This window comes from Nelumbo lutea, chromosome 6 (assembly GCF_056320005.1).
Source record: "Nelumbo lutea isolate HS-2025 chromosome 6, American lotus-T2T, whole genome shotgun sequence".
NCBI lineage: Eukaryota > Viridiplantae > Streptophyta > Magnoliopsida > Proteales > Nelumbonaceae > Nelumbo > Nelumbo lutea.
In genome coordinates, this window is record NC_142689.1 from 32137244 (window position 1) to 32150370 (window position 13127).

The 13127-nt window shown below is 37.3% G+C and overlaps 1 protein-coding gene across 1 annotated transcript; it reads right to left on the bottom strand.

Annotated features, from left to right (window-relative positions):
* Nucleotides 1–798: 798 nt before the first annotated feature.
* On the bottom strand, nt 799–4374 carry LOC148848379 (WAT1-related protein At5g64700-like). The gene is made up of 7 exons (XM_088952282.1): nt 4009–4374; nt 3796–3858; nt 2421–2537; nt 1762–2008; nt 1511–1669; nt 1260–1411; nt 799–1150 (listed from the first exon to the last, which is right to left on the bottom strand). The coding sequence occupies exons 1-7, from the start codon at nt 4200–4202 to the stop codon at nt 973–975; spliced, it is 1110 nt and encodes a 369-aa protein (XP_088808408.1). The 5' UTR covers nt 4203–4374; the 3' UTR covers nt 799–972.
* Nucleotides 4375–13127: the final 8753 nt, after the last annotated feature.

A 13127-nucleotide genomic window follows, 5' to 3' on the forward strand; every position in this document is an offset into this window, starting at 1 on the left:
ACACCCCTAAGCATGAACAATAGATTCCCGCTCTTTATTGCAAACTGGACAAGATGCATCAATAACAATACCTCTATGAGCCAAATTTTCCCTTACTGCTATGCTCTTGAGACAACATTTCTAGATAAAAGTGCAAATTTTGGGGGGAAGATTTTTTTGGTAAAAGGAAGAAACATTTAAAGCTCAAACAAAATTCCAATTCTTTTTTGACATGCAAGATGGATGTTCCACATTTGCCGATTGTAAGGTCAGATGATAGGCCACCATGTACGCTGATTTTACTGAAGATTTGCCTTTTGGATCATGAGTCCACAATAACTTGTCAACACCACCACCAAACCTTGGCAATTTTTGGTTGCAAACTGACTTATTGGATTTATAAGATCCTTAACCCACCTTAACTGAGAGTCTCAGGGATTTACCCTAGGGCCCAAGAGTTTGAAATCAGGCCACTTGTCCAACCAAGGTTCATCCTAGATGCTAATGGATGAGCTATTTGCAATTTTTCCAACAAGCCCCATTTTCGAGAATGTCTCAACCTCCTATAACAAACTCCTATATAAAATCCCAAGAGCATCTCCTAGGAGCTTGGACAGACCAAAAACTCTTTCCACCAATGCATTTACCTTCTATTGGCTTTCACAAAACCTCCGAGCAAGTTTTTATGTCTGAAGCCAAGCCCATTATTGAATTTATTTTTATAAAGAATTTTCCATTTTACCCAATTTATTTATTTTTCTTATTTTCCTCTGGGCTCTAACAATTAAAAAACAAGAATTTGTTCTGTGCCGTTCCAAATTCCAATGAATCCCAAGATCTCCAAGAAAATTAAAAGAGAGACAAGAATGAGAGCAAAACAATTATTTGAGGCATGCAGTTCTAAATTCTAACCCAAGTTAAAGATTTCGAATTCTAACCCGAATGCAGATAATGAAATGTTCCTAGGCAGTAGTAATAATAATAGAGGTGAACTTAAGTGGGATTTGTAGCAGGTGTGGACTGCACATGTACATCAGTTGATAATGAAATGTTGGTCACGGTCTGTCCTCCTCCGTTGATGGTTTTTGGCATCGACAACTCTTTAGACTCCTTTCTCTTTCCCCATACAAATGCATAGAGACCAACGACAATCATAAACATGCCAATTAACCTACAAATTGAAATTAGATGTGTTAGACACTCACTCTGTCACTCAGCTATATTACTTAAGAATGGACGTTACGTGGTAGTGAATGAAGAAGAGAGTACTGAGTACTGACGTTCCAAGAGCAATTGGGTCGCCCAAAAACAGGAGCTCAGAGATGGCTACGAACACGAGGCTAAGTGGAATGAACATTGGGGGATACGTGGGTCCTTGATTCACAGCCACCCAGCTAACTAGGCAAAACTTTGCACCTGTCGCTAATGATCCCTGTATGCACGTAACATACCATTCAATTATCCTTAAACATTACTTGTGATTTGTGATTTGTAATTGCATTGCATTGCATAATTAATTTAGCAATCATACCGAGTAAATGATGGTCACTAATTCCAAATCCCATCTTAACTCCCATGCAGCCTTGCTTCTATTTATCAATACCCCTACCACCGTTGATTGCATTGACCCCACAATGCAGGTATACATTGTTGTCCAATATTTTGAGGGGTACACTTTGTACAGCTTAACCTGTGCAAAAAAATGAAGATGCTAAAGAGTCACGGGATGTTCAAGGAAAGGGCATGATTGGAAAAGACTATTAAAGATCAGCAGGGTAATACCTGTAGTAAGTACCAAATGGACATGCTCAACAAGCTACCGACGAGCATGAGTGTGCCACGTGTCCAGTTATGCTGGCTGGCCACTTTTGCAGCTGATGAGGTGATGAGGTGAGTGTGTGAATGAGAGTGGGGTGGGTTGAATGTCTTGCCCTTGTAAAGACCAGCAATTAATGCTCCTGCAACGCACAGCACTACTCCTGCACTCTTCAACTTTCCTTCCCACCTTCCCATTCCCAATTTCTCAATCCTTTTTTTCTTCCAATTAAACAATTCACATTAATTATTAATTTCTCAAAATTCTGTTTAGTGTTAGACAAAGTTCTAAATATTAATATGCCCGATATGTTAGTAGGGGTGTCCGTGAAAATACTGATATATCCTCTGTAAAAACGTATCAACCGATACGTATTGAACTTTTTAACCTTTGTGTCAGAGAATTTCCAGGCCTCGGGCTAGGCCTGTAAGATAATTCAAAAGTCAAAACCATAATTGAGAAACAATAGAATTTAGGTTGTTTGTACGGAGTAAATCTTAATGACCATCAGGCTGTGTTTGATTTGAAGGAAAAGGTAGGGAAAGTTTTGTATAGAATATAAAATAAGAAGTGGCAGAAATTATGAAAAAGGAAAAAAAAAAAAGAATTGAGGTAAATTAAATACCTGGCTAATATAGAGAAGGCGAAGGTAACAATAGGAATCAAATTAAGGAAACTAACGCCATACGTAGCGGAGGTGGCTGATAGACCATAATAGTACAACCCCATTCCAATTGTCACCCTGAACCACAACTAATTAAATTAACACAATTTCATATGGGTATTACAACCATTAACAACTAATCACTCTAATCTAAATCATCTCTATCTTGCCTCCATAGATGTGGGCCCATCTTCGCAGTTAAAATAAGGTGTGATGTGGGTCCATATTCAGAGCAGACTACATCTCATGATATCATGATCTTAGCTCCATAATCGTAGATAGGCCATGCATAAATATGATCATTGGCTATTACCAAAAAAAAAAAATTATGATCATTGGAAGATCACAACCCTCCGATAGACCAACTTTTTTTTTTTCATCTCCGTTTTTGCCTCTGTAATTTGGGCCCAAATAGACCGAAGTAAATAAAGCTCATGATGTGTTATGGCGGTATGATTTGAGCCTTCTAATTAACTATAATTAATCATAGACCAAGGTGACATCATAACCGTCCAATAGAACAAACTTCTTTTTTTTTTTCTTGGATATAGATAGAGGTGTAAATTTAGTGATGCCGTCTGTGATCCGACATGATTTTGAACTGGATTGGCCTGATGGTCTATGGCCATGGTGCGGCCCAGCATGATTGTATGGGCCGATGGGCCGTGCCGGGTTTGGGGTTTTAGGTAAGCAGCCCGAGTTGGGCCCAATACAGCCCATATATTATATATAATATTTATATAAATTATAATTATATAATAATATATAGTATATAATATATTAATAAAATAAATATATATATATTTTTAATTTTATTATACTATTTTATTTAATTACTATAATATAAACAATTATATACATCAAAATTCATATAAAATTAAAATTTTAAGTTTTTTTTAATCTTTAAATTAATAACTTTAGCCCGACCTGGCCAAGCCTCAGGCCATGAACTATACCAAACTGAGCCCTAAAATATCTCAACGGAAGGAGACACAGTCTGCAAGCCATAAAATATCCCAAGAGAAGGAGGCACAGTCGACGGGCCATACCGTGCCACCCCAGCATGGCCCATTTTACACCACTAACTATAGATATCCACAACCTTAGTAGTTAGCACATCCTTGGTGGATGATCACTTATGACTCAGACCGGACCGGACATGGCAGGCCTCAACTCCTCAAGGCCGTAAATGACCAGCAAAAACCCGCCCGGGTCCGGCCCTTGAGTTTACGGTAACTGATCATCCATAAAATACGGCCCATTTTGCCAGAATCCCGTACAAATATCAAAAAGATCAAAACAAACAAAGGAAGAGTGATTTTTTTATTTCAGTTACCCGAATAAAGCGTTCATGAAAATCCAGAATGAAGCTACCCAACTGAGCCTCCTTTCTATGTCTCTGTAAAAATGGAAAACATTATTATTATTATTATTATTATTATTATTATTATTATTATTATTATTATTATTATTATTATGAAAATAATAAGAGGAGTTGAAAGATAATTAGAACAGAGTCACAGTAATGAAGGAAATGAGGAAAGAGAACCTGTCGAAGAAGAAAGCAAATGGAGCAACAAATAGAGCTGCCACTAGATGCCTGTAAGTCAATACAGCGAAAACGAAAGATCCTTGATCCAATATGATCCGAGACAACAGCTGCAGCCCTGCGAGCACCACCTGGATAAAGATCATGCTTAGTGCCCATTTTGATTTCTGAAACCAACCCTTGATGCTCATCATCTTCACTGAACTCTTTCGAGTCTCTACCTAAATAGTGAAGCTTTCAGATAGCAGAGAAGAAGAAGAATTGGGATTCGGTATTAAGATAAGAGGAATTGGGCTTGGTTATTTTCTTGTTGTATCAAAGGAAAGCTTGGCTTAGGATTCGGTATTAATGTCGTAGAGGTTGTTTTCTATTTGGATTCCAGAGAGACAGATTAATGTAAAATTAAATAGTTACGCTAACGACCATGAATGCAAAACGGTGCAGTCGGTGCTTGGCTTTAATAAAAAAGAAAAGAAAAAAGAAGTAAAAAAAGTATTAAACAGCTTACGTGGCGGCTCGGTCAAACTCGTTGCAGTTAACACGCAGCAGTTACCGTCTGGCACGAAGTTGAAACGTATGTATGATTAGTGGCGACGGAAATGCATATACAGTAAATATTCCTAATGTGCGGATGATTAGTGGCGACGGAATGTAGTGCGCAGAATTTTTTATTACAGGTGAATAGGAATGGCAAAGGGGCTGTTGTCGGGTTTTGTCTGTCTGTCCCAATCCCGTTTACAAGTTCGGCGGGGCTAGAAATCTTAACCCATCCTCATGTGAACGGGATTCTCAAAATTGCTCCACCCGCCCGCTAGGGTGGATTCGAGTCGAGTCGAGACGAATAGTATTAGGTTCGAGTTTGATTCGCTTAGAAAATATAAAATTTGAGTTGGAGTTCGATTTGTGGTAGAACTTTGAGCTTGAGTTTGGCACGAGTAAAAAACTTATAAGCTTAAACTCAGCTCACCTAGGAAATACAAGGGTCGAGCTCGGTTCGAGCTAGAACCTTGAGCTCGAGCTCAGTTCGGCTTGAGCTTGATTTGAGAAAAAATGTTTTATAAAAATAAAAAATTATATATAAAAATATTTATATTTTATATTTTAAAATTTAAGAATTATAATATTTTTTATTGTATATATTATTTTCTATATATATATATATATTCGAGCTTGGCTCGCGAGCTTTACGAGTCGAGCTCGAGTAGCTCGTGAAGAGCTCAACTCGTGGCCACCCCTACCAGCCCTAGTGATTTTTATTTGTATACTTATAAATTTGTTTTATATTTTTTGAAATCTATCTACAACTATTTTATATTATCTAATATAACATAATATAATATATATATTATATTATATAATATAGTTAGGGCAGATTCAGGGCTGGGGTCGAAGTAGGGTAGACAAATACCATTTTGCCCTGTCTCCGATTCTTAGAGTTTCAGGTTTTCCCAAACCTGCCTTGAATCCCAATTAGTGATAAAAAAACCCATCTCAATTAGGGTGGGACCCACGAAGACGGGTCTACAAGAGAGTGAGGCTTTGCTTAGTGATTACTAATGCAGAACTCTAATTAATGATTACTACTAGTGGAGGGGCCCTACTTCGCAGGGTTTGGAATGGAATCATTGACCCGTTAACCTAGTCCCTGGCCCAAAACTGTTGAATCGGTCAATGACCCATTGACCCGAGTGGTTGAACCATTGATCCGTTCAATGGTTTTTTGCCGTTTTTTTTTTCATTTTTATAATTGGGAACCATCCAAGCAACCGGTTTCGTTTTATCCTAATTCTCGGTTCCTGGCAAAAAATCGTTGAATTAGTCAACGACCCATTGACCCAGGCGATCGAACCGTTGACCAGTTTAATGGTTTTTGGTCATTTTTTTTTATTTTTTTTAATTTTTGTCGTCAGAACGAGTCATCCGTTCGAACTGAACAATTGAAGCATTGACCCGAAAACTAGTGGCCAAAACGGTTCCATCTTTAGGTCTTGTGAGTCACACGCTCGAATGACATAACACATATGGTACTGCTTAATGGACCTTACACACTCAATTTATTGCTTGTAATTTTTTTGTTAGAACGGGTTATCTGTTTTTTTATTTTTTTTAAATTGGGAACCGTCCAGACAACTAGTTCTGTTTTACCCCAATCCCGGTCCCTAGCCAAAAACTATTGAATCGATCAACGACCCATTGACCCAAGTGGTCGAACCGTTAACCCATTCAATGGTTTTTGGCCTTATTTTTATTTTTGTCGTTAAAACAGGCCGTTTGTTCGAACCGGACTGTCAAACCGTCAACCTGAATACTGGTGGCCAAAACGGTTCCATTTTTGGGTCATATTAGTCACACACTCGAATGACATAACATGTATGATATTGCTTAATGGACCTCACACTCAATTTTTTGCATATAATTTTTGTTGTCAGAATGGGCTTTCTGTTCGAATTGGACGATCAAACCGTTGACCTAAAAACCGGTGGCCAAAATGGTTTCATAATTTTTTGCTTGTAATTTTTTATTGTCAAAACGGGTCGTCCGTTCGAACCAAATGGTCCACCCAAAAACCAGTGGTCAGAACGGTTCTATTTTCGGGTCGTATGAGTCACACGCTCGAATGACATAACACATATGATACTACTTAATGGACCTCACAAACTCAATTTTGTGCCTATAATTTTTGTTGTCAGAACGGGCTATCTGTTCAAACCAGACAGTCGAATCGTAGCTTGTCAAAACATTATTAACAATATTTATCAATAATATTAAGTAATATACTATTTAATTAAATAATCATTAATGATAATTTTAATAGTATTATTTAGTTATTTTTAATATAACAGTAAATATTAAATTTATGAATAGGATTTATTAACAATAATCATTAAATTAATAATTACCAAAATTAAATTAAATTAACAGTATTTATCAGAAATAGTCAGTAATTATGATATTTTATTAAATAATCAATAACAATTTTAATTATTTTTAATATAACAACAATTATTAAATTTATTAACAGTATTTATTAATAACAATATTTATAATTTTAATTTAAAGTAAAATAAAAGTAAATATCTATTTATTAACAACATTTATAATAGCAGTAACTATTAATTATAATCACTAATTATATATTTATTAAATTACTATAATAATCAGTAATTAAGATATATTTATTAAATTACTGTAATAATCAGTAATTACTGTTATTTATATGGCAGTAATTACTAGGTTTTTCTCACGTAGGAATCTACTCGTATATATATAAGGTATCAAATGGGCCTGACCTACCCAATTAGATTTGAGGCCTGGTCCGCATTCAGCCTTGACTAATGACTAGCCTAAAACCATAAACGAAGAAACTGATTTTGTTGGCAGTCGTCATATTTATATTGGAAGAATGGAAGGATCAAGAGCTAGTAGCCAGACGATAGAATCCCAACATTTAGGCCTTGTCCAAGCACATTGAAACCATTTCCTCAACAAGAGCTAGAGGAGTAGAGGGGTAAAGCTTCTTCCATTCATGCACAAATACATTCAAAATTTCAATCGCCAATAAAACTTTCAATTTGTTTTTTAATGAAGCTTTTCTTTTTTGGTATTCGATGCTTTACACCATTAATAACTTCGTCCTGTCCCTTTTTCCCAAAATGCTAGTTGCAGGATTTGATTTTACATATAAAATAAAGTAGCTAATACATCAACGAGCCATCTCTAAATTGGTTCTTTATGAAGCTTTTCAACGCCCAGAAGTTCTGCCAAATAAATTTTTTAACTGATTCAGTTCCTAGTTGCTAGTTGGATGTTTATTAAATTTTCTCTCAATTAATATTATGGTTTGGAACTTTGGATGGTTGGACTTTTTGGTGGTGTTTTGGTTACAACTGTTCTTAAAATCATCAAATCTATCACAGGAAATGTGCAGCCCGATATTAGGGAGATACCAGGTTTGTTCATTTATTCATTCTTCATTTCTTTTTCTCATAAAGATTACGGGCATTGATTGAGTAACTTGAACATGCTGTTAATCAGTTTGCAAGTTGTAAAAGTAATTTATATAAAAAAAGACCTTATAATATTATAGGAGCACTTCTCCGGCCCTAGTTCAGAATGCTCTTTTCAGTTTTGACAAAAAAAAAAAAAAGTTAATAACAATAAAGTGGGTGTTGTGCAATGTATATTGTTTTTTTGCTGCTTGTTCGAAAAATAAATCAAAAGCACCTGATTTGAAAACAGATTATTTCTTAAAATAAAAACATAAAAAACATGTCCTTGTTTGTGTGTATTTTTTGTTTTCAAAATTGAAATAAAAAACTTGTTCTTGAAAGCAAATGGAATGGTCTATTCCCATAATAATGGAAATGATAATTGAAATTAGAATGAATGGGATTTCATTCCCAAAGAAAGGGGAGGGAATGACCTAGGCTTGGCAATCTTAACCCCGACCCATTTGACCCACCCAATCAACCAACCTTGAAACCACCCATACTATTTAACGGGTGTAGGGGTCGAATAACCCATTAGGGTAAGGGTGGGTTGGGTCAAGGGTATCTGATGAAGGCAGATTTGACCCTCCACTGGCATGGTGACACATGGCACCTCAGAACAATTAGGTGACACCCGGAACCACTTAGGCAACAACTTGCCTTAGCCAAGTTGGTGGTATCCCACCTAGTGGCCTGGCGACCTAGCCCAGGCACGACCTAGCGGCCTGGCACAGGCGTCGACCTGGCAGCCTGGCCCAGGCACGACCTGGCGGCCTGGCACGGGCGCCGACCTGGTAACCTGGCCCAGGCGCGAACTGGCGGCCTACGAGACGTGCTCAGCAACGAATTCAGCATGCATATCCTAATACTCCCATGATCCTTGGAAGTTGGCCCACGTGCCGAACGATCCAGAGGGTGGTCAACGTACATGGTGGTTACCTCCAGGAATCTCGGACCACTTAGACGATCTTGCGGAAATCTCGGATGCGGTGCGTGAAGCCCATGCCAAACAATGCCTATATAAAGGCACCAACCCCAATAGCATTGGGGGGGGGGGGGGGGAAGTAATATTCTAGATCTCATACTCTGTGATTTTTAGTTCGTAATCTATTATGAGAGTACTGACTTAAGCATCGAAGCGACCTCGCCAGGTTAACATCCCGGGGTTCTCTATTATGAGAATACTGACTTAAGCATTGAAGCGACTTCGCCAGATTAATATCCCGGGGTTCTTTGATATCCTTGCAGGTTCAATGCGCCGTCTGTCTGGAAGCCAAGTCACCTCTCGAGCTGGGAGCAGTCAGATGCGTTCAATCAATTGAAGTCAGTTAGATAAAAGAAGGGTAAAAAAATTTAGGGAAAAAGGGTTAGGGATCTCGTTCTTCTCGGTAGCAATTTCTTCTTCTTCGGTTTTCACTCCATTGTTGTTAGTAGCCAACGCCCGACGATCAAAACCACTGACTATTTCTTCCAGATCTGGCTTCACATAGCAGATCTATCTGCTCTTTTCACCATGGTAGAACCCAGATCAAAGAGATCTAGGTTCGCAGACACAGATCGGAGAGGTTTCCCCATGGTAAAACCCAGATCTGAGTTACAGACACAGATCCAAGAGGTTTCCGCCATAATAGAACCAAGATCGACGCAAACAGATCGGAGAGGCTTTCCGCCATTGTAGAATTCAGATCTGGAGTCGCAGACACAGATTGGAGAGGTTTCCGCCATGGTGGAACCCAGATCTGGGTTTGTAGACATAGATCGATGAGATCAAACTAGATTAGTTTAAATCCAGATTTGTGTTCATCGTCACAGATCTGGGTTTGCAAAAGAAATCCGTCGCATGTAATATATTTTCTCAAAAAAATTCTTATATTTTTTGAAAATTTTTATTAATTAAAAATGACAAATTTCTTAAATTACCTCTACTATTAAGCTAATTGACTAAAATATCAATTTTACCCTTCGTTAAATCTTCTTCCATAACTGAAATCACAACCAGTCAACCACCACCATAACAAGGCCATCACTACCACGATCCACGAACTTGACTACCATTGCCAAGAAAATCTGTTCACCACTACCACGAACTTAACGGCCATTGCCAAGAAATGAAAAGTCAGAAAACCATGTTCTCATTTTGAGTCCTCATGCATACTTCCCTCTTATCTTCGTTGCAATAAGAGCGTAGACGGTGGACAAACGAGTGGAGAATTAGCACATTTGAGACCGAGTGAAAAAACAACAGAGCACGAACATATGAACAGTAGTGGTCTCTATTTTCTAATGGCAAAGTGAAAAAATGAAAAATAAAAATGGGAACTCAATTCGTGGCTTCGAGAGTTTGGATTTCAAACCAAAGAGGGAAACTTTAACCAAACCCCAGAAATGGAAAGAAGCCATCAATGATTGCAAAAAGTTTGTTCTTCAAGCTTTAGCCATGGGCGGGAGAAATTTGCAAGTGATATTGTGTTTTGTAAAGAAAAGGGTGGAAGTTTTGCAAAGTGAAAGCCAGGATTCTGGAATTATCTTTCTTCTTCAAGCTTCAACCATTTACAAGTGAAATTGTCTTTCTTCTTCAAGCTAGCTTCATCTTAAGATTCTTGGGATTTCCATCAAACCTAAAAATGGCGGGCCATCAGCCTAGATGCTTTTTTCTTATCAATTGGTCCTTTAGAAAATGAACAAGTATGGAGATGCTTGATCATTAAAATTTAAGAAAACAATAAAACAACAAATATTCTCCCTCTTTATTTGAATATTATGTGCATCAGAATTTCATTCTTTTAGTAATGCCACAGGACTTACGATGCTAATACCAAGGAACCAGGTCCCATAAGGTCTGGTCGGTTATTGCAGCAACAATATCGGACAATTAACCACCCTTTGTCCTAAAGGACCTTATACATGGCGACATGAGCTCTGGGTACCATAGCAAACTGGGATGGGAAGTTGTATTTGCATTTTATCCTTGTTACAGATGTGGTTCAGTTTGTTGTAGCAAAGTAAAGGCATGAAACCCGTAAGAAGATTGAAAAATGGAAAGAACCACCTCCGGCAAAGCAATCGAAACCGCTTCTAGTTCAAAATTCTGAGCCTAAAAAGAAGAGAGGTGGTTGTCGGCTAAGGAAGATGAAGGAGAGGTATGCAATGACAGATTTGAGAAAACTGGCCAATAAGATGCAGTTCGAAGTTCCAGAAGAGAGCTCTTCAGGCGATGGTATGGGTTTCCAGATGTTGTTCCCAAAAACAGATCTTAAGCCCGTGGCTCTATCTCTTTGCCAGAAAGTCGAAGGGAAGAGAGAGAGAGAGAGAGAGAGAGAGAGAGAGGATAATATTGGATTTGAAAAAAAATTTATAACATGGGTACGGGTTTTAAGGGAACATTAACAGATGCTAACGAAAAGAGTAATTTAAAAAAATTGCCTTTAAAAAAATTATGGAAACCTCTTTAAAAAAAACCTATATTTTTTATGTTTTGTTTTCTTTTATTAAAAAGAAAACTCTATCAGTTTTTGTAATTTTCCTCCATTTTTTACGGTTGGTCTGCTTGTACTTTTGTTATTTATTTGCATTTCTTGCTTTATTATAATTTTTGTTTTTTCTTGCAACTTTTATATTTTTCTAATTTTCTATGTTTCTCGTAACTATTGTATTTTATAGTTTTTCTAAATGTTTCATAGTTTCTATTTTTTGCAGTTTATACAATTTCCTGTATTTTTTGTTATTTATTTACAATTTTTGTGTTTTTTCTATAATTTTTTATAATTTCTTTGGTTTTTCTACAATTTCTATTTTTCACATTTTATATATTTTTTATACTTATGTGTTTTTGTATTTTTTTTTAATTTTTCTGCAATTTTTGTGTTTTTAACATTTTTCTATTTGTATGTGAAATGATAACTTTCATTTAATTTTTTTATTTTTTCTATAATTTTTTATGTTCACATGAGATATATTTATTATTTTCAGTATTTTGTGAATTTTTATTTTCATTTGAAAATTATTTTTTTGCACTTTTTTTTTATCATTTTTATGTTTTCATAATTGATATTTCTATGTTTAATGCATTTGTAATAGAGAAAAAAAAAAGGTCACAATTTAGGTCAGGGTGGGTTATATGGGTGGGTCAAGGTCAGGGTAGGTTGTGACCCACTAACATCAGTAAATATGGGTGGCAAATGGGTTGGAGGGTCAATATGGGTGGATTGATGCCAAACCCACACCCAACCCAACCCAGGATCAAAAATGGGAATGGGATTGGCATTGAAGAAGATCCCGCACTAAGTGTTGAACCTACCTCCCTTACTCAACGTGTTGACCCCAAAACCTCATGAAATCCTTGTTTTCCTCTCTCAACCCTAAATGGTTGTCCACTAAAATCCCAAGCCCTCTACTGCGGCAAGTTTCAGAGACTTTCTCCACTCAAAATGGCTGAATCAACAATAGACACCGACGAGGTCAGTGGCAAGACAGGCTTTCTGGGTTCTACACAGCAGGTCGAGGAACTGGGTTTAGAGCTTGAAAAGCATGCAACATTGGTCGGTCTCCATCTAGAAATAAATGTAGAGCCGGTGCAGGAAGCTTTTGAAGTAGTAAAGAAGACTGTAAGGGAGATAATCTTCCCACATATTAAAGTGACTTTGGAGAATATCCATGCACTTATTAAGCATGTATGGCATCCCTCTCGTCACGTTGAAGTTGGTCACGACGATAGCGGTGGATGGGTTTTTATCTTCGAAGAAGAAGATGACATGCAGAAGGTTTTAAGCGGTGGTCCTTGGTTTATAAGAGGTAGCTAGATGCTGGTGGCGATCTGGCAAGATGGATTGACGGGAGAGAAAATCAAGTTGTGGCATCAGAAGGTCTGGATTCAAATGTTCAATATTTCGAGGCATTACATATCCCATCAAAACTATAAAGTTTTTTCTTCGGTTGCGGGTAGAGTCCTTGAAGACAATACTGAAATTGAGCCAGGGAAGCCCACCAGAGGAAACATAGTAAGATACCACATAGAAGTTGATCTAAAGAAACCAGTATCACGAGGATTCTTTCTGAAAAACAACAATAGCCCACTCTGGATCAGATTTGCCTATGAAAATCTCACCAAGCTCTGTCTCTCTACTACGGGCT

Excerpts from the sequence above, each read along its gene's own strand:
- LOC148848379 (XM_088952282.1), bottom strand. The coding sequence starts at position 4,202 with ATGATGAGCATCAAGGGTTGGTTTCAGAAATCAAAATGGGCACTAAGC. Across the intron at positions 2,009-2,420 it reads GCCTTCTCTATATTAGCCAG|GATTGAGAAATTGGGAATGG; the intron begins GTATTTAATTTA and ends GAAGAAAAAAAG. Across the intron at positions 1,670-1,761 it reads CCATTTGGTACTTACTACAG|GTTAAGCTGTACAAAGTGTA; the intron begins GTATTACCCTGC and ends TTTTTTGCACAG.